Raw genomic sequence first — 21,719 nt, 5'->3', positions numbered from 1 at the left:
GTCTACAATCTAAGGCTGCAACTGATGATTATTTTTGTTATCAATTTATTTACTGAGTATTTCTTCCAAATATATTCAGTTTACAAGGATCTATGACAAAGAAAAGCAGAAATCTTTCATTTGAGAAGCTGGAACCAATGGATGTTGGATGTTGTTCTCGATTTTTGCTGACAATTAATCCAACAAAACACTATAAACAAGTCACAGGAAATACAGCAGAAATAAAAAAAAAAGAAATAACAGTCAGAATAACCATACAAAACCGTACATCAGTCATTATTCTTCCCTATATATGAGCAATTACCTAATAAACAGAGGTACCACAATGAAACTGAATCACTCAGGTACATTACAAAATAAAATTTGCCACAACATTCATTTATCTGAGATCCTACCCTGCATTTGAAGCTGCTTTTTTTTTTGTCTGCACACTCATATTAGCGTTAATAACAGACATACATCAACAATTATTTCCACTCTGCTGTCCCTGTTGCCTGAGGCTGGAGACAGACCTTTGACTGCCATCTAGTGTTATGAAGAATCTGACCAATCACTGGTCAACAGACGTCCAGTCAACCACAGCCTTTTGTTTAATTTATCTAATTTGATCTGTTGTTTTTTTTATATATATTTATAAATCTTAATGAATCATTAAAATCGACTGTGATGTCCAGACGCTCCAGCTGGGCGGTGCTGTACTTACTGCCTCCTCACACTGAATGTTCCTCAGTCGCCTGGCAACATCCAGCGCCGTCTCTCCGTTCTGATTGGCTAAAGGGAGCAGAGGGATAATCAACAGTTAGGGTCTTATACGTGCGCACACATGACATTAACGAGAGGATGAACCTCGACGTGTGACTCACTGATGTCAGTGGCTGGCTTGCCCCTCAGGAGTAACTTGAGGCACTCGGGCTTCTCGTACATGCAGCAGTAATGCAGGGCGGTGTTCCCCCAATCCGTCTGCTTATCCAGGTTACCGCTAGGAGAAAACACACACACATACATACACACAACTAGTCAGGACACAGGTCATGAGCCTGAGGGTGTTTTCCAGAGTCCTGTGGCTTCAGGTTAATGTGTGAGAGAAAACGGTTGGAAACAACACAGATCTCTCTTTTCCATTAAAAGTCTGACGAGAAAGACAAAATAAATAATAAAAACTTGGATCTGGGTAATGAGATTAAAACAAACAAACAAAAAAATAATAATGCAAGACAGAGATGCTTTGAAAAACAAGCTTAGCTTGTATTAGCTGTGCAAAAACCAACTTCACGCTTCACAGTTACAGCAGGTAAATATTCCCTTTTCGATCCTCTGCAGCTCCCACAGAAATACTTTAAATAATGAGGGCGAAGCATGACATCATATAAGAACAGCTATTAATTAATGAGAGGGTCCCACTTCCTCTGTGTGGAGGCAGGGTGCAGTAGGAGCAGTGGTGGGTAAACAATTGAAAAGAGAGGAATAAATTAAGGCAGAGAACAAGTGCTTGACCCATTTCTGTTTGCCTTGTGGGAATCTGAGCTGAGCAGTGCAGCACTAAGCTTTCCTCTGCACTTCCACTGCTTTATCACAGACTGGAGCACAGAACAAGACTCACAGCAGACAGACAGATCATATTTAATATGGTGTTTTTCCACTAAAGTGCTGTTTACTACATAATTCAGCTGTAAACCACTGATGCGTTTAGAGACATTTTGACAGCTGTTTAACCCACGCACAAAAAGCCAAAGCCGGTGCACAAGCTTATACAATACTATTCTAACTTTCTCATGCAAGTGGCTCTTAAAAATGTACCTGTTCTGCACAAGGAAGTCCACCAAGTGCAGTGAGGTCTGGTCAGCAGTCCGTACAGAGTAGTGCAGTGCTGTCTCTCCGACTTCCTGCAGGGGGCCATCAAACACAGCAAAGACACGGTGAGACAATCTTGGGCAGCATCCATTCTGTATGCTCTCCCTCTCTGTGTCTCTTTCAGCATTTAAACAAGCTGCAGTAAACAAAATGGCTCCTTAAAATAATATTTCTGCAGGCGCGAACCTGCAATTTGCCCATTTTTGTGTTAATTTCATGTGCTTTGGTGTTTTAAAATTGGATCTAGATGTCATTTCTTTAGATTCGAAGTTAAAGATGGAGATAAAAGATTACATTTATGGAAGAAACGGTTACATGTGCTGTGTATTTGGTGGCATCTTGGTATCTACAGAGTCGTGTATGAGCTGCATTTAGTCCTGCATTCCTGTCAGGCTATCTGTGTCTAGGTTTAGTGGGGGAGTGGGATGTCACTGTGCTGTCTGCAGCCATTCAGATGTACTGACAGCAGCAGATTAGATATCAGTGAGTCAGACTTCATAGCGCACACAGCAGCAGCAGCAGCAGCAGTTCCCTCTGTCACCAAATGATATCCGTTTTTATTCTGCTGCAGCATTGTACACTTAATTTTTCATTAGAGAAGAACCGCGTCTGCGTTATAAAACCATCGACCCATTTATGTCAGATTAAGTCTGACCACCCATGCTGTTTACGTTACGGTATCTTCACCATCTACTGCCTGTTATTCAACTTTCATTTATGCCCAAAGCAGTGGTGCAACAGCAGAGGAAACAAAGGGAAAACAGGCTGAACCACAGAATAAAAAACAGGCACATGAATTGAGCCACCACAGATGCCGTCATTTAAGTAAATATGGACTCAGCGGAGACGATGCCCTGCAATGTGGTGGAGGTTACTGGATGTCACCACCTGCTGGTGAAGTTATCCGGATGACTCAAAAATTTTCCAACTGTTACGCCCATTTCTGCCCACCAAATAATTCACCAACTGGCAGAAATGTGTCAGCGTTGGTGGATGGGAATAAACCTCACATGAGGATGAACCACTGCAGCTGCATGTGTGAGAGCTGTGGGGAGGAGGAGGTTTCCTGGCTTTGTAGTTTAGCATGGGATTGCTGAGTGTGATAGAAATATACTGTAGCCATGCATGTGGAGGTTATGGGAGGAGGCTGACATGAAGCCAAGATTCCAGGCAACAGAGTAACCAAGAATGTCGTGGTTACATGATATGTATTTTAGTCAAGGCCTTCTGAGAAATATTCAAAATTGAAAGGGTCAATTCACCCAAATAACAAAAGCAAAAGACATACATCTGTACTGGCCCCAAGTGATATTAAAGCATGCAGATTCTGGACTCTATCTGCCGAGGTGCCATTGATATCTACATTTGAAAAACTCCAAAGTAATGAATCATCCGCAGATCTCACTGTCAGCAGTTTTCATTGAGGCTGTTTACTTTGGTTGGAAGTAGTTTCAATTAAAACTGTAGCTGTTTTGCTTTGAGAAACTATGAAAATTTCATGTGAATCTCAAAACCTTAGCAAAAAACAAAACTTTCAGCATGTCTAGATACCTGACAGCAGGGATCACAACCTTTTGCATTGCAGCTGTTTTTACATTGGTAATGTTGCAGACCGTCTCATTAAGGATGTTGAAACAGGTCACTGTACTATAAGTCAAACATCTAGATATTATAACACACGCGTTCACCTCATCTACACCCGGTATAAAAACAAATTTTAACTCACTGCAGCTACAGGATCACAGCACAAACAAACTAAGGAGCTAAGAGGTTGATGACTTCAGTTGTGAGCATAACAGGGAGTGATGAAAAAATTCAGAGAATTCTAAGGCCCAGTACCGCTCCACGGCCACGGGCTCGGAAACCACCGCCTCAATGGTCAGACTCACCGGCCCCGCCTCTGGGAGTGGCTCCATAAGCTCCACCCCCTCCGCATAGACCTGAATGAGGGCCAGCAGGTCCCTGGACTGGACCGCCTCAAACAGCTCAATCATTTTAGCTGCCGCAGACGTGCATGTCTTCCTCGCATACTTGTGGTCCACGTACTTAGCGTTGATGAACTCCTTCCTCACCGTCCTGTTGGCAAAATATCGCATTTTCAAAGTGTGTTTTAAGAGAAAAGGAATTCAGTTCGGACATAAAACTCAGAGAGTGCTTACATGTCACTGGAGGGAGTGGGCTTTGGTGAAGGGGAAGGGAGGTTTCCCTCCATGATCTCATTGAAACTACTGTTCCCTACATTCTTGGCCAGCTGGGGGAGAAAGAGGGAAAAGTCAGTCATCAGATCACAGTAATGTGAAAAAGTAGAGCAGCATTTGCTTCTGCTCAGAGACACACGAGCGCATTGGTTCTGCTTTAGGGATCAAATTCTGCACCATCCTGTGTTTCCACTACTCTTTCATTATTTCTAATATTTCACTAGAGATGAAAATAGTAGAGGGTGTGGACTTGTGCTGCTTCTCCAAAAAAAGACTATTTATTCACTCTGCAGACCGGTTCTCTGACTCACCAAGAGCTCTGAGGTTCCCAGCTTGTCGAGCTCCATGGACTGGATGCGCGAGATGTGGACCCCCATCTCTCGGTGGATGCCAGAGCACTCGATGCAGGTGAGGATCCCCAGGTTGGTGGAAAGCCACTTAGGGTCTACAAACATAGACAATATAAGAAAACACATGTTAGCCATTGAGCTGGTGTAGATCCAGTAAAATTAATTGGATGAATGTCGGATACATGTCTCAGATTTAAGCCTGGAGCAAAAACCCAATGAGACATTTTGATTTAATATGCACCAGGTACCACTGAGAGCTGGTAGCTCCAGATGCAGCATGAGGTACAGGACTGCATTACCCAGAAACCGTGCATATTATCAGAAAATAAAGGCAATAAATAAATACCATAAAAGTCATATTTAAAAAGAGATTTTTCAGCAATAAAAACCATGAGTCATGTCCTTTACTGAAAATAGATTTTGGGTGGCCACACTGTGGTCTAGCTCTTTAAGGCTGCTCTGACTAGAGAAAATGGTTTCTCTGTGTCTGTGTCTCTACAATTGATTCATTCCTGTGTGATTGTTGAACCTGCGAGAAAAATGTTGAGCCTTGACAGAAGCTATTACTCTTGAAGTGTGGGGGACTGACATCAAAACCACAGACATCGATGTTTAACGATAGATGAAACATTTTCCGTTTCAAAACTCACAAGTGTCTGTACATGACTTTACATTGTGTACATTCACTCGCTTCTCTGTGTGAACGAGAGAAATACATTTAACACATGAACAGAAACAGGTTTATCAGCAGTATCTGTTTTTATTTCACTGTTAATGTGTTTCATATTTGCCACGTCCTGCAGACAGAGATACATTTCTGGTTGCGCTTACATGTGATGTGCATATGAGACGAGCGGATTTTTACATAAGGACTTTGTTGAAGTGGATGCTTCAAACAAATCTCATTTATTAATTTTTACTCGCAAATCAACAATACACATTTCAGACAACTAGAGGGCTGTCGAAGGCACAAACAGTGACCACAGCCACATCGTGCAGCAGGAGGCAGATAAAGTCCATTGCATAACCTGCAGTCAATCAAACGGCACAAGCACGCCGAGATGTACCAGCAGGGACTTCACGCAGCGCCGCCTGAGCTGCTGCCGCTGACGGGCATCGCTGCCTGATGTTCTGATGCAATCTGGGAGATTTAAGCTTAAACATACAGCTCGGCCAGGTTGGTTGTGAGCTCAGTGATGCTGCAAGGCGAGGGATGTCGTTCTGTCTGAATCTGACGTGTCAACACTGGGCAAAGGTCGGTGGAAACGTCAGACAGAGCCCAAAAACCAGTGAGTCATACACAGAAACACAAACCGCAAGCAGGCAGGCACGGGCGCACACACACACACACACACACACACACATTTACACAGCACAATGAACAGATGCAAGCTGGTGATAGGTCACAAAGTGCATGTTAAGCATGATGAGTGGATGCACGGTGACCTCCATAGCTGTTTAACGCTAATGCTGCAAAGCTGGTTGTTATGGAGGGAGACCCTGGGAGAATATAAAATAAGATGGAGTTGTCCTCTTTCTGCTCAGACCAGAGGGAACAAAGACGCGACCTTTCAAAGTCATTACGGCGACCTTTCAAACAGGAAGTTAATTTTAGGCATGGAGAAAAGAGCTGGGTGTCATCTCCCCAGCAAAAGCTGAAAATTGATTGTTATTTAATAAAGTAAAAGAAGGGGACTCATACAGCTTAAACGCACATCTGGTTGTGTTACTACTGAGGCCGTGTATACTGCAGCAACAAGAGTATAGACATGACAAATTACCTCCTCCCCTCTGCAGATTTCAGGGGTCGCCGGAGCGTGTGTGACTTATGTAACAACGTGATGTAATGATGTTGTTTCTCAAAGCGAAGAAATGTTTTTTTTTCCCTCAGAGCATAAAGTCCTCCCGTCGGTCCGAGCTGCTGTGTGTGTTTGTGTAGACAGAGGAGATGTGTGTGTGTGTGTGTGTGTGTCAGAGGGCCTGAATGTCTACGCCACTCCTGAGTGCTGAGTCTTTGCTTCCCAGTGTGGGGGAGGACCAGGATCAGGTTGTGTCCTGAATGCTAACAACTCTAACGCACACGCACGCACACGCACGCACACGCACACACACGCACGCACACACACACACACACACACACACACACACACACACACACACACACACACACACTTGTTCACTGAGGGCTGCTGGGAGATTTTGCAGTGCAGCTTGTTCAGTTACCATCTAACTGAAGGACACAGTTCAAGGTAGCTGCAACGCTGCGATGAAATCAAGACTGGTGCGTGGATTTAAATAAAACTTTTGCTCACAGCTGAGTCTGAAAATGCTGAAGTGAAGGTGTTTGTCTCTTCCTGTGACAAGGTCAGAGTTGACTAAGCACAAAACAGGAAGAGGATGTGTATAGTATATCAGGCCTCTCTGGACACACTAACGGCAGCGGCACACACCTGCGGCTCCGCAGTCGCAGCAGACTTCGTTGCCCGGCATGCGCAGCACGTCTTCTATGATGGCTTTAGTGAGGTCCTCTAAACCGTCCTCGCCACCGCTGCTCTGCTCGCCACGGAACGCCATGTTCAACGCCTCCTCCTTACTGTTGGTCAGCACCGAGATCCAGCTGCAGGAGGGAACGTGTCATTAATAGTGTTATGGATGATTTTTTTCACTTGAAAACTATTTTAAAATGATTAAGATCAAGAACATTATAAAGTTAATTATAGTTACAAAAGAATAAGGTGTGAATTTCCATAAACCCAATACAAGACACAGTTATTGACAGATCTTTAAAAAAATTTTAAAGATCTGTCACACACACACACACACACGCACAAAGTGGGCTTTATAAGCCTGACATCAGCATTTCCTCTGTCAATGCCACTCAACGCTGCCTGTAAAGACACAGACCAGACAGGGAGTGGGCACACGGACTGATGGGTTAGATTGTCTGTTTATGTGTGTGTGTGTGTGTGTGTGTGTGTGTGTATGTGTGAAAAAACAAGATATTTGAATCCACAGAAGCGTAGGTGTGCAGCTGCTGAGCCAAAGCAGTTTTGTGTTTACTTATAATATGCATTATAATATGCTCCCAGTCTAATTGAGGGGGAGCGTGATTGCCCAAAGCAGGAGCCCTATGGAATACTAAATATTTCATGGAAAATCCCATGAAAACGCTGCTGCCGCTGCAGTTGAAGGTGCGTGACAGAACCAGCAGTGAGGAGCAGTGAGCTGGATCCCAGAGGACTACGTGTACATGGAGGCAGCAGTGTTCACGCAACACTGAAACAAGCAGCACAACCACAGCAAGGACAGAAGAAAGCTTCCGGAAGAGCACGCCAGCCCAGAACAAAAGTGTCACAAATCAAAGTTGGTTTCAAGAGTGTTTTAGTCTAGAAAGCTCAAGAAGATTCAGAGACACCGAATTCAGTTTCCTTTTAATGATTCAGGGTGTTTCTCCCTCGAGAAGCAACACACAGTTTCCTTTATTGTTTTATTTATTTTCAGAATTTATTTTCAGGGGAAAACATTGTAACTAAGATTATCCATGGAGCTGAAACAATTAATCAATTGACTGAAAATTAATTTAGGAACCATTATAGTAGCTCCTATGATAATGGTTCATTACAATCATTAAAATTAATTGTGAGGATTTTCTTCTTTTGTTTGTATCATTTAAACTGAATGTTTTTGGTTTGTTTGACAAGAATCATCTTGGACTGTGGGAAATTAACTCGAATTTTGCATAAATTCACTTGTTTCATGAGTCTGCAAAAAAAGGAAACGCAGATATTAGCTTCAGGGATTAGCTCTTTTTGCTAACTGCCAAAACTGGGGCCTCCTAATGGGAGCTAACTAAGCTAGCTGTTTGGTTAGCCAACTAACAAACTACCTATTCACCTGCAGCAGTCACAAACATATATCACTTCTTGCAAATACCCTTACAGTATTTACTTTACTCTGAGACCAAATTAAACCTATATCATGTGTAGTAAATGTGAAAAAACAATTAGCACAACTACTGAAAGTCTACAAAAGAAACAAATTGATGGTGTGTGATAATCTGGTAAAGCATTTGTTGAATTACTACTGTCCCAGTAATCTGTGTGTGTGTCTTTCTGCCTATTGCCATGCACGTGTGTGTAAGTGGATGGGAAACAACAGTTTGAGGGAACCGTGACCTGAATGACTACAGACCACAAATGCCACTGTTATCCTCTCTGCCACCTACTCTCAACAGTCTCTCTGCTCTCCACAAAGTTAAACACATCCTGTTTTCAACAACGACACAACCAAGCATCCGCCAACCAACCTCCCATTAATAAAAAAAATTAGGTGACAGGGGTCTAAATCCATAACTAGATTTATGTGAGGGGCTAGGAAACGTCTCAATAGGAAGCAAAACACACGAACCTTTAGAAATAATGATAAAAGCTTTCTTTACTGTGGTCATAAAGCACAAATACTGGCACAGTTACACTGAAGTACTCACATAACAAACTCTTGTTCATCTTCAGCTTGGAAATGATATGTCCGGTTATCTGTGGGAAAGCAGAGACCGGGATGTTAAATAAGCAAATGATCTTGCATTTTAATTAGAAGCAGCAGGAGTGTACAGTAAACTATTCAAATACATCATCTGTCATGTGATACCCGCTGTACAGGTTCTTTTCCCTTGATGTTTTTCTTCATTGAGCAAGAATTCCTAATCTTTCAGCAAACTTACATCATAATAGCTGATCCATTCATGTACAGTAGTGAAATATGAAGCATGTGTGCAAAACTTACGAGAAATGAGATCAAAGCACTTCCTGTCCTCTGCGCTCGGTTTGACCTGGCAGGTGAGCAGGTTGAGTTTGACCGGCTGCCTGTTGGACTGCAAACAGAAACACGTTTAGCGTTATAAAGGCAGTCCTTCAGGTTAGCTGCACAATATTACACAATGAGGTCTCTATATGATTATTATATATAATGTATAATATATCAACTGTTTTTATTGTATGAAATGAATACAATAAAGCCCCCTCACAACTTCCCAGGGAAGTTGTCCAAACCCCAAAGAAAACAGAGAAAAGCAGCAAATGGTTGACATTTTTCTTTTTTAAGGAATTTATATTAATCAATTACCAAATTTTTTTAATGAACATATGTTTTATTATTCAACAACACAGCTGCTGTGATCCAAAAATATTCCTCCAAAATTTGAATATTCACATAAAAAGTGCCCTGAACACTTCTCTAGTCCCCATTAAGGAACTTGGCCGTGCTGGCTGGGCTGTGCACTGTAATAATAGGCCCAGTTGGCACATGTACACTGAGCATTGTCTCCTGCCAGTGCTCGGGCAGAGGAGGGGCCGGTGCACGTGCTAATGAAATGCTAACAGGCCGTGATGAGCCTTGGAGCTCGGCTGGCCTGCTGGCATCTCGCCATGTCAACGAGAGTCACCTAGAGTTCAGCTGCCACAAGGGCTGGAGGGAATAACACTTGGAGTGGTGGTAAACTGCCCCAAGGGGTGATTACAATGTCTGGTCAGACTAAATCAGACAGAGAGGTTAAAGATTTAGTCCCTTCAACAGAACAGAGGTAAACTTTTCATATCATACCTGAGACAACCACTTCCCCTGAGCCTCCTGTAGCAGACAGAAATGATATCATGTTTGAGGCAGCCGCTGTGTGAGGGTTCAAATCATGCTCACACCCTAACACTATAAAAACAGCAAATGTGAAAAATGAAAATGTACAGGCTCACGATCACGTCAGTCATGAGCATTATCCGCTGTCAGAGCTGACCCCCCCCCGCTGCGTTTCAGCTGGAACAACTGAGTCTGTTGGTAAACAAGCCTGCAGAGGGCCAGCTTCACCAGCTCAACCAACAAGCTGACTCATTGCTATTCCTTTGTCCCGACCTCAAATTCAAATATTTACATGGATATGAGATAAAATGTTCATTTATAAAAGGTACAATCTGTTATCAAAATGTTACAAACACATAGCAGTCGTACCTAAAAATTGTTTACGTGATAGAATCTAATTTTAAAAATTTGAAAAAACAGGCCTTTATTTTAAATTACAATCATTTGAGAAGCTCACAAAACGCTGCTTTTTCATTTCCAACTCCTGAATTATACATGCGAAAAAAACCTATTTAAAGTGAAGAAATCTAACATATCTTGAACCACACAATGCATTGTGGGTTTTAACCTAAGTCTGAGTCGAGTTTCGCTCACAAGACAAATAATGAAGAAAAGATACCGCAAAAGGTACATAAACCAGAGCACTTTATTTTATTAAATGGACGACATTCTCTTACTCAAGGCTGCAAATCAAAAAGGTAATACCTTTAATATAGAAGGTCATGTGATTGATAACCAGTACAGGCTGGTAAATAAATCCCCAAGAGATTGAGATTGTGTTTTTGACGTATAATCTTCTTAGGTTGTCTCATTCTGGTTGATGTAAAGAAATTACATCAAACTGTAGAGAGTGCACATAATTGCTGAATAATAAATGTTTGTTTTTTAGACAGATTTTAAATAGATTTATGATCTTTTAGATTCTGATATTTAAACACAGCTGTAATATACTGTAGTAACCTTTTATTATTATTGTTGGGGTTTGTTTATTCATATAAGCAACACAGCCTGTTGACAATTTGTTGCCTTTTGTCCAAGAATCAAGGACCTACGACAAATTCTCTATTTTCTTTTTCTGTTTTTTCTATAATGATCTGCACCGGGTCATCTTAGTTTGAATGATGATGACACCGACCGCTGTGTTGGTTTGTAGGCCTGAGGAAGATCCACATCAGACTGAAACTTATTCTGTTTGATAAATGAAGACTTAATTATTTATCATATGCTGGTTTATTTCCAACATGGCTTCCCCCCAAAATTCAGCAAAGATCGCAGAGGAACATCTTTCAGATCCACTCAAAAAATAACAGCATTTTAGATTATATATTTTAATGATTTTAAAGTAGAGTAGCACAGCTAAAATGCACAGGGTCTGACTGTGAACAACCCTGTTACAGCCAAATGCAATGTTCCCTGTTTTTCACCAGTTGGATTTACTGATGAGACACCTGCCACTGCCCCGCTACAATTAGCTCAATTTACTGATTGGGGCTAAGCTCCTCATTGTTTGAGGCTCAATGGGAGACTGCAGAACGAAGAAGTGTTGCAGAATGAACTCAGATCTGAATTCAGTTTTGGAGTTCTGCAGTCCAGACAGGAAAGGAAACATCACACTGAGCTGCTGCTGCTGCTGCTGCTGCTGCTGCCGCTGCACAGGAGAGGAGACGCCGCCGCATACGTGCCAGCATATACAGTACGCTCACACTCGCTCTGAGATGAGTCACCGAGGCGCAGCAGGCAGAGGCGGGGGGGGGGGGGGGGGGGGGGCTCAGTGGTTGTGGAAGGGGAGTGGGGAGGGGGAACTGTTGCCATGACAACCCATCTATGTCAGCTCCGCTCTTCCAGCCTCCAGATTGAGAAAGCCGATCACAACCTCCCCACATGATGCTCTCCCTTTGATTCACATAGTTACTCGTGAGGGTCGGGGAATTCATGTGAGCGAGTGTGTGTGTGTGTGTGTGTGTGTGTGTGTGTGTGTATTCGTCTTGTACTCACTGTGGCATGAGAGATAGTGAGGATGCCCCCCTTCACTGAACACTGCCTCCTCTGCCACACCTTCCTCAGCCTGTTGGGGGGGGGGGGGGTTCCACACATTAGCTGAAGAGGTTGTCATGTCTTTCTGCTTTAAATCTTAATGCAACATGAACGGTGCACTGCTGTGTTTTTAAACAATGGCTGTGTTAGCAGCTTACCCATCACTCTTCTTCAGCAGGTAGCCTTTCTTCTCACTGCCAAACTCCTTGTTTCCCTGCAGCTGGTGCATGCTGTATCCACCCTGCTTACTCTGTGAGTCCTGTGCAAGCCCACACAATAACACACACACACACAAAAACATAGTTTAACACATAGCATAACATAGAAAGGCTGCATAAAGACATGCATCACAGACACAAACACACAACAAAGTGTCTCTCTGACATCAAAGTACAGGGTCTACTGTTTCAAAACTGAAGTGAAAGTGCTAACAGAAGAAGAAAGTCTACAAGGCATGCTCTCCAACACCTCTAAAGGGCCAAACCACTCTACTGTCAAGCATAATAGACAGATGCCAGCATGCTCAACATGCACCAGCACTTACTCTTCTAGACTTGAATCCAGACAAGCAGAAGGCAGAGGGGGGAGATAGAGGGGAGAGGTGTGAAAGATCCAGCTCAGGTGCAAGCGGTGGGTGTGAAAGAGTGTGTTGCCTGTTGTCCGTGAGCCGACCAAAATCAACCACAATCTCAAGTGTTTACTTTCGAAAAGTGGTGCTTAGCACGGGTGCTATTAACAAGAGAAGCTACAGGACGTGTGAATGAATTGTGAAAGACTTCATAGATGGTTTCATGCAGAACAGCGGACTGAGAGTGTGAATGTGCGAACAGAGATGACGCTGAGAACCTGACGTGCGGCTACATCAGCCTGTGTAGATAAATAAAACCAGGGTTGGCTGTGTTTTAAATGTGTGTGTGTGTGTGTGTGCAGTGTCAAGTCTGGCAGTGAGTGGTTCTCCACTGAGCAGCCAGTGAGGCACAACACTGGTCACCAGCAAAGCCTACCACACACTGGCTACCAGCATGGTACAGCACTGGGCACTCGCTCTGTGCTGCAGGAGACAAACTCCAAACCTGGTAGTGGCCAGAGTGAGAGAGGGGTGTGTAGTAAAACATGGAAAGGGGGTGTCAGTGTGTGGGATGACTGACTCAGGTCTACCCTGGCTCTGTTTAGCCCAATATATTTGTGTTTGCGCTGGTGCAGAAAACATTTCACCTGCCTACAGGTTCAAATTTGGCCGGGTATGTCTGGGTGTGACCTGCCTACCTCCTTCTGGTCCAGCTGGAGGGAGGACTTGATCAGATCTCGCAGGGCAGTCAGCTGCTTCTTCTCCTCATCCTGAGTTTGTTTGATCTGTGGAGAAAAGGGAGAGGTACAACAAGAGAACTGAGAGCTGTATGTACAAAGAGCCATTTATTACACTAATAAAAATGCCTCATATAAATACCTAGAGTGGAATATACCGGTGTATTCCAAAACTAATTTCAGTCACCATACAAAGCCATCCCTCCCACTAGTGTCTAAATTCATTGCAAGCATTGACAACTAAAATGCACAAAACTCAAAAAACAAACAAAAAAAAAAGACATAAGATCCATACACTGCACTGATAGCTCCTGATAAATCTAATTTAACAGAGCATCAGGCACTGTCAAATATCCATTAGAACAAAATGTTGCTCCGTTAATTAGATTTATCGGGAGAAATCAGGGCAGTGTGAGGGTCTTTAGTCTGACATCTACTTTCCCAGGCGTTACCGTCTTCACGTAAGTGAGGTTTACTTGTTTCCAGGATATGATGAATCGCGACTGTTGCTGCAAAACAGTCACTGTCTCTCATATAATGACTGCAGGAGCATTATATTCTGATAAAACTGCTGCTTCAGGAGAAAGCACTGCAGGGCTGTAAATAAGAAACGGTGGCGAGCAGTCACCGTAGTGCTACATTATACGCATAACGTAAATATGATACATTATCTAATATCTCACTTGGGGGTCGTGCAAATACTTTTACTGGAATCCTCATTCTTGACTTAGACCCAAAAAAAATGTCAACTCAAGGACCTCCTACTAGATTTTTCCAGAGCTTTTAATCATGTCAGTCGGAGCAAACTTCATCTGCTGAAGTAAGATGCAGGAAAAAGTAAGTAAGTGGAGTTTGAGAAAAGATTTTTCTTTGTCAAATCATTGCAATCACTTCAGAGAGAAGAAAGTGGCGCCGCTAACTGCAGCTTAAAATATGCTCAAAGTAACAATGAAGGAAGAGGTGAAAAGGTGCAGGGGTGAGTATTTACATTGTAGAGATCAGCTGCCAGCTTCTCAATGTACTGCTTCAGCTTATCCGCTGTCTTCAAGCCATCTTGAAAGAAACTGAGGGAGCAGAGGAACACATGAGTGTCACTGACATTCATTGGAATAAATGTGAGACACAGATCAGCCATTTACGGTAACTACTTTGCAAATGTCAGGTGTCACAATACGCTCTTCTCGGCCACTATGAAGGTCACACGGAGAGAGACTGGTGCAGTTTATGTTTAATGTATAGCCCCGGCTCGTTCTGGCGCCTTTGCCTCTTGGCACAGAAAACGTCTCTGGCCGAGTCCGCAGCAGATTTGCAGAGGTGCTTAGCACATCCTGAAATCCATTACAGATCTGTCAGCGGTACAGACCTCGATGCAGCGCTGCAGCCGCAAATCACTACTAATGACCTCCCCCTCTCTTCACCCTCTGCCCACCACTCTCTTCTTCTTGGAGTGCACACCTCCCTTCTTCTTTTCATTACTTTTACATCTTTTCTGCTTGTTTTCTTTCACTCAGTGCATTTCTGCTCACCCCATCCAGCTCTACATATCAAGTACTGTTGGCCCTGCAGAGTGTATTCAGAGTATTTCAGTCGTTCCGACCTTTGGTCATTGTGACACTTTTACTCTCCAGCTATGTTACAGAGATTTGGGAAACGCAGATTCATCAGTTTGGTAAGAACAGTGTCATTTGGAGCGAGGAGTGGGAGCCTCCAGCGTAACGGAAATCATCTCACACACTTTGAGTTCAGCTGAAAGTAAACGCAGAAAGCAGTCCCCTGGGAATCCCCGTAGCTGATTCGCCCGTCGTCTTCATGCCCGCTCCTCTTAGACTCAGACTCTGGTTCACTTTTGATTCGGCTTGTGTGCAGGCGAGAGAAGTAATAACAAACATTTCTGCAAGTTTCAGAAGAGCAATCACTCCACACCTGAACATTTTACTGACAGGTGCAATGGATCAAAACTTTCTGACTGTTAAAAAAGTAAATGTTATTGGTGTTGTATACTGTATAGTATATGTTACTGTTATACATGTTATTGATCCCCTGTCATGGCCTCCAAAATGAAAGTCACTGCATGCAGTAGTTCATCCTCTGACTCACAAGATCTGTGCAGATCTGAGCACAATTCAAATTGTCTTAGTTCAAAAAAGTGATGGAACATTTGTTAAATAATTTTATTCATATTTTGAAAGACACATAAAATATCTTATCTTATATATCTATATTGTGATATTTAAGTCAAGAAACTCACTAAGACATTTTATTAATGATGTTTTATCTGATTGATAAATAACAATTGATAACAATTTATTTTATTTAATCTGATGATTGTATAAAATGAAATGAAAATGTGCAGGCTTTTACTGCCACTCTAGTCTAGGCTCTAGTCAATTGGCTAATTGCTCTACAATTGCTATGTAGTTTACAACAACAGCTACAAGGATTTCCAGGGACCTATTTCTGTGTTTTATGGAGGTTCATATATCTAGCCCTGATCAATATCGTTCTGGATGGAGTCTGTCTTTCTCAAATCTCTGTAACAGAGGAAATGAGTAAAATGTTATCACAACTAACAGCCAAAACTGACAAAATAACACAGGAGGTTGACAAACACCAAAAATCTGCTTTTAATCACCATACTTGCATAAAATGGTCACAATGAACACAAACAAATTGCTTCCTTCTTTTCTGGGCTGTGAGCAGTCACACACTTCCCTTAGCTCTCCATCCACTGCCTTTATGCTCCTGAGCCATCACCAGTGCAGCTCGTCTATCCATCTAAAGCCCAGGTTGAACAGATTAACTGCGAAGTATATTGTTTTGTCCCAGTGTTATGACAGGACCTAGCAACGCTGAGAGAAAATTTGTCATTCTGTGACAGGCCGTTGTGAGTTGCGGTTCTGGCACGGAGAGCGTCCACTTATTTACCCACCAAACCCCACAGCTGTCAGAACATATCCGTATGATGACCTGTGCATATTTATGAGCGCTGTATATATGTATATATACACACACACACACACAACGGTGCACACTCAAGATCTGTGAGCTATACAGGAGATAGAAAACTGACATCAAGAGCTGCAAAGAAGGAGAGATACACAACTGTCTCCTTCGGCCTGTTCTGAAATACATTTCTCATTGAGTGTGATGCACACAACAGCAGAGCTCCACGCTTTCAGGTTAGGGGGATTAATGTGGTACTTACTTGCACTGTGCGTGGTAATACTTAATCAGGTTCTGGAGGAGGTCCACTCCTTTCTTGGTCTTGATCTCATTTACTTTGATCAGGTACTGCAAAGCAAAGAGAGGAGCAGAGTTCAGCCAGGAGTTGAAATTCAGGATGTTTCATCTGTTTTTTTTTTTTGGTTTAATGAGGCAGACTGTGGCCGTGCTGTTACACAGAGAGAAAAGACTTCGGCTTCGCCATAGACACTTTGAGTATGAACACTCTGCATTATGATAATCACATCTGAGTGCACATATGCCTCACGAAGCCTTTGATGTTCGAGCCAAGACTGCCTTGACACTGTAGGAGTAGGGACTAGACTGGTAAACACAGAAGAAAATGCCTTGTAGTACAAGAGAATATCAGCCCTCTCCCTTGATCTAAATAAAGTTTCAAAGGGATGATGAAAAATACTTTACATTCGCATTATAAAAAATAGGGAACAGCCTCGAGAAGAAGTGCTTTGCAGGCCGTATGCTCTGTCTGGGTATCTGAGGATTCAAAACAAATGTCTTCAGAGCTCCCCCCAAACAAACGAATAAAAGATAATCTTAATCTGAGCTAATCCCACAATGTGCCAATCCACAGAGATTTACAAAGAGTCACAGCTAAAGACCACTTTCAGCTACACAGTAAAATTTAACCTACTACAAAAAAAAGCTTTGTGAAGCCTCTGATGCCATGCACTTTCAATTTTCTCCTTACATCATGCGTGCGGATGCACCGGTGCACGTGTGTGTGCATCTATGTGTGCACGCATGCATGCCTTGTCCCTTTGTCTGCCTGACAGTGCTTGCTGGACGGGAGATTATCCACATTTTGTCTGAGCCTTGTGTGGGTTCAGTGTTTTGGAGAGCGCTGCCGCATGTGCGTGTTTGAACTCTTTTGTGTGAATGAGCAGCGACGCTCGAACTGCTGCCGTGTCTGGGCAGAATATAATGCAGCCTGCTGATCCCTGCCTTTCCACACTCCTTCGCTGACAGCGTAGGATGAAAAGGGTGAGAGAGTGAGAGCATCCTGTAATCTGGTGATTGAGTAACATGGAGAGAGAGAGAGAGAGAGAGAGAGAGGGAGAGAAAGAGCGTGAGAGCGAGAGAGAGCACGCAACAGAGAGAAATGAGGTTAAGTGGGATGAACAGATTGTATCACTGACTGCAGCAACTGTCCCACACACAACAACAGTCCCACTGGTATTTCCAGCCAGGATGACTGTTGATTTAGGAAATCTCTGATGTTTATGATTATTCAGTCTCCTCTATTTATTTCTACAGCACCTTCTAGACATAAAACGTGCTTCAAAATTATAAATGAATCGCAAAAACATGTCTGATGCATAAGATTGGGTCGGTCAGATTAAACAGACGCCTCAGATAAAAGGTTGATTTTCAAGTTACAAGAGATAAAACCCTCTATTGCAGTAAATGTAATTTTATATCACAATATCAGAACTGTTTATCTTAACTTAACTAACATTTTTTCCATAACTTTCTAAAATAATCAAGTAATTGTTTGGTGTATGGAAGGAAAATAGTGAAGAATGTACAATTTCTCAGAGACCATGAAAACACAAATTTGAGTAGCTGCAACCGATAACCTTTAAAATTTCTGACTGAAAAATGATTTCATTGATTCATCAGACATCAAAATTGTTGCTGATTAATTCTCTGTTGATGAGTAATTGATTAATCAACTATTTAATCAGCTCTGATATATTGAGACTATTGAGAGTCACGCTGTACTTTGGTGGTTTGAGCTACATGATAATGCTAGCATGCTAACATTCACTAAGTAGGGCTAAACACAAAGTTCTGCTGACACTGATTGGACAAACTCAAATTTTGACCTGATAATGGAGATAGAGGAAAAGTCAGGAGATCACCAAAGTCAGATGGTTTAGCTTCTGGAAACAAATTGTCGCTGCAATCTGCCTAATACTGTAAATGTAAAGATATTGGAAACACTGTATTTTTAGCCATGTGTAAGCATGGCTAAAAATACAGTTCTGGCTTTCAAAACTCTTTATTTTTGGCCTGAACTGCACTTAACCTTCAGCTAAAGCATCATACTGTACTGTGTATGTATAGAAACAAGTGAATTATGTTCTCATATTGCAGCCCTTTTAATGCTTTTTTGGGAAAATTCTTCAAACCACATAGTCGTCTAACTCTCATTTACAGTGAGGCTGGTCCAGTAACTAGTGGCCAAAACCACAAAGGCCTTTTGTTTTAAGTTTTTAGCCTGAAACAGCCAACAGGCCCCGTTCAGAGGATTCCCACAGCGCTATGAGGATACAACGAATCAGTATCATACTGAGTCATACATAAGTCAGAGCATGAACATGCAAAGCTCTGCAGATGATTAGAAATTTTAAATCAAATCTGCACTTGAGGCAGCCAACAAAAGAGGAAGGCATTGCTAATGTAATGTGGGAGCTACAACTGGTTTTTGGCATCCTGCGGCAACTGGAGGCGGGCTACACAATTGGATGATACAGTGACTGATGAGTAGGTCTTCTGTTTCAAATTCAGGTTCAAACTTAAAACAGCAACAGCAAATTACAAACGTGAAAACAATGAGACAATGTGAAAGGGACTGCTTGTAGTGATGACTTATCAGCTGATTCTTAAGCTGATAAGCTTTATAGTGAATTTCAGCTCAATGTTTACACAACTTTACAGTTTTGTTTCACTCCTACTGCTATTGTAGTGTCGTTTTCGGCCACAGCTGGCAGCTGTTTTCGGCAAAGAAAAAAAGACACTGTACACTAACTACTCAGCACCAAAATGCAAACAGACACAGTGTGCGACCAGCTGGTGAACACAGTGTATCATTTAGCAGCTAAAGAGCCGGATCATTTCCTCAGTGGTTGGTGGAGACCAAACACAGAGCTAAAGGAGAGTAAATATTTGACTTGCATTTACCAGGTGGCCAGAAACACGACTCCAAATGAAAGCTAATGTTTCTCCACAACTGCTTAATGTGTGAATACATTTGAACAAATTTGCCATGTATATGCAAACATGATGATACATCAGTGTTGTGCTCACAACTTGCTTATTGCAAGATTAACTTTATTACTAAAAAAAGGGAAACTGACTAGGTCAATTATTTTACTTCAGAAATGTTTCCAACAAAAAAACAGCTAACGCTTCACAGTACAAGACAAAATGTATAGTGGTCAAAATGTCAGAGATTGAAAATTGTGTCAGCTGCTCCAAAACACCATCTTAAAGTGGTTTAAACTGAGCATCTAAACAACTTAGCAACTTGCATTAGCATCTGTAGAACTATCACTGGGAGGGTTAAAATATTTTTTCTCCATTTTGGATGAACTAATAATAATAATAATAATAAAAACAATACCAACAACAACAACAACAGCAATAATAATAATAATCTTAACTTTGTTGTTGTTAACTTTGGTGAATTTGCTTTTTCGCCATACTAGTGCTGTGGCGCTCTAATGGCAATGTCAGCATGCTAACATGCTAAACTAGTGGACAAATGGTTGGTAAACATTATATCTGCGGAACATCAGCATGCCAGTATTGTCAGTGTGAGCATGTTAGCATGTAGCCCCACAGAGATGCTTACATTGTTGTAGTCTTATTTGTTCCATTTGTTTCATGTTTTTGCTTTCCGGAAAACGTTACTGGTAAGTAAGCCTGACTTGAACTAGCCATACAATGCCTGACCTGCAACACAGCAGGACATTTGAACACATGTGGGAAATGTGGGCAAGGAAATACCTCTGAGTCACCCTGAGAAGAGAGAAGATCAGCCTGGCAGGGCACAAAAGGACTGCAGAAAGTTCTGTAGTTAATAATTCACACAACCAACAGCAGTAGAACAGCCATTGGTCCATTATGTAATTTGAGTAAAAAATCCTAACAGGATAAAAGAGTGAACAAGGCGTAGGCGTCACCACCCACCACTAGAGAGGTTTTTGGCAAAGCAGATTGAGCTCTAACAGTTTGTTCTGATTCTCTTGGGCACACAAAGAGCTCACATTTGTTTTGCACTTAATTCTAGCTGTCACTTTTCTTTAAGTACAGTCTTGGAGCATTAATACCAAAACACAACTCAAACAGTGCTGCCACATACTCAAAGGCAGACAGAAACAATGGATCATCTGAAAATACTTAATGACAAACAGTTTCAGTGTTTATTAGTGGTTAGCAGCTCAAATATCTGAAATATGAATCTAAATCTTATCCACTGCCATGAAATAATTGTAACAACCAGTTGTGGTCCAGTCTTGAGGATGACAGCTAGAGAGTGGTGAAATACACACCATTCTCATGAATTAATTTAGGTACAGCTGCATCTTTTGGGAAAACTGTAATCCCTGCAGGAGTGATACAGTTAGCCTTTAAATTATTAATATAAATCACCTGAGAGAAAAAAAACTAAACTTGAGCTTAAAATCTTTTACATACTATAGGATTTTAATAATAAGTGGGCGTTCAGACCAAAAGCAGCCCTGCGTCGGTGGGGGCTTGTTGCCATAGGTACCAATAAGAAGATGAGCACAATCCAGGAGGGCTGGTTTGAATGATGGATCCATGATTTTGAGGGTTTATCACAGAACAAATCACCGAACAGCGGTTTATAACACTGAGAGAAAGGACTTTACAATTCTGTAAAATGCAACAAAGGCAAAAATGTTTTTAATCTCTGCCTCAAGGATCATGAACTAACAATAAATCTGCCTGGAATGTATGTTTGCATGTGTTTCACTAGCTGACGGAGAGCGCTGTGAGATGATGTCGCTTTAAGCTGCAGCGAAAGTTGAGCCAGACTGCTGAGCCTCTTTGACTGACAACCCTGCTTTTTTTATTGGCCGGAGCAGCTAAATAAATGAGGGGTCTGCATTTTTAGATGCAGTGATGGTCTGAACATGACTAAACACAACACAAATGTGAAGGTATTACTGATAATCCTCAGTGATTCACAATGAGACAGCAGCTTCAGTGATTCATGGAAGGATAATTGGACATCCCTGGCTAATTGCTAGGCTGCTTTGCTGCCTGACTACTGCTCAGGGGCCATATAAATTGTCCTTTTGGCTCCATTTACACTTGGTATTAAACAATGATAATACCATCAGGGGTTGAACAATATGTA

The 21,719-nt window shown here is 42.1% G+C and overlaps 1 protein-coding gene across 7 annotated transcripts in view; it reads right to left on the bottom strand.

The window, feature by feature from the left end:
- Nucleotides 1–21,719, bottom strand: part of asap1b (ArfGAP with SH3 domain, ankyrin repeat and PH domain 1b) — a 57,495-nt gene that overhangs the window by 9,772 nt on the left and 26,004 nt on the right. For 4 of the 7 annotated variants that reach the window (XM_071484885.1, XM_071484887.1, XM_071484890.1 and 1 more), the window contains exons 7-20: nucleotides 16,572–16,657; nucleotides 14,355–14,430; nucleotides 13,328–13,414; nucleotides 12,220–12,320; nucleotides 12,023–12,092; nucleotides 9,182–9,269; nucleotides 8,886–8,934; nucleotides 6,850–7,016; nucleotides 4,361–4,494; nucleotides 4,011–4,102; nucleotides 3,741–3,927; nucleotides 1,798–1,883; nucleotides 864–979; nucleotides 704–771 (exon numbers count right to left, since the gene is read on the bottom strand). In XM_071484885.1, the coding sequence (XP_071340986.1) occupies nucleotides 704–771; nucleotides 864–979; nucleotides 1,798–1,883; nucleotides 3,741–3,927; nucleotides 4,011–4,102; nucleotides 4,361–4,494; nucleotides 6,850–7,016; nucleotides 8,886–8,934; nucleotides 9,182–9,269; nucleotides 12,023–12,092; nucleotides 12,220–12,320; nucleotides 13,328–13,414; nucleotides 14,355–14,430; nucleotides 16,572–16,657 (1,407 nt within the window). Of the gene's footprint in view, nucleotides 1–703; nucleotides 772–863; nucleotides 980–1,797; nucleotides 1,884–3,740; nucleotides 3,928–4,010; nucleotides 4,103–4,360; nucleotides 4,495–6,849; nucleotides 7,017–8,885; nucleotides 8,935–9,181; nucleotides 9,270–9,997; nucleotides 10,025–12,022; nucleotides 12,093–12,219; nucleotides 12,321–13,327; nucleotides 13,415–14,354; nucleotides 14,431–16,571; nucleotides 16,658–21,719 lie in introns of all 7 variants that reach the window. The other 3 variants (XM_071484886.1, XM_071484884.1, XM_071484888.1) reach the window with 1 other exon arrangement.

Source organism: Trachinotus anak, unplaced genomic scaffold (assembly GCF_046630095.1).
Source record: "Trachinotus anak isolate AG129_WGS33_773 ecotype Australia unplaced genomic scaffold, CSIRO_AGI_Tana_v1 ptg000009l, whole genome shotgun sequence".
NCBI lineage: Eukaryota > Metazoa > Chordata > Actinopteri > Carangiformes > Carangidae > Trachinotus > Trachinotus anak.
The sequence above is the reverse complement of the archived record's forward strand: the minus strand, read 5'-3'. Positions and strand labels throughout refer to the sequence as shown.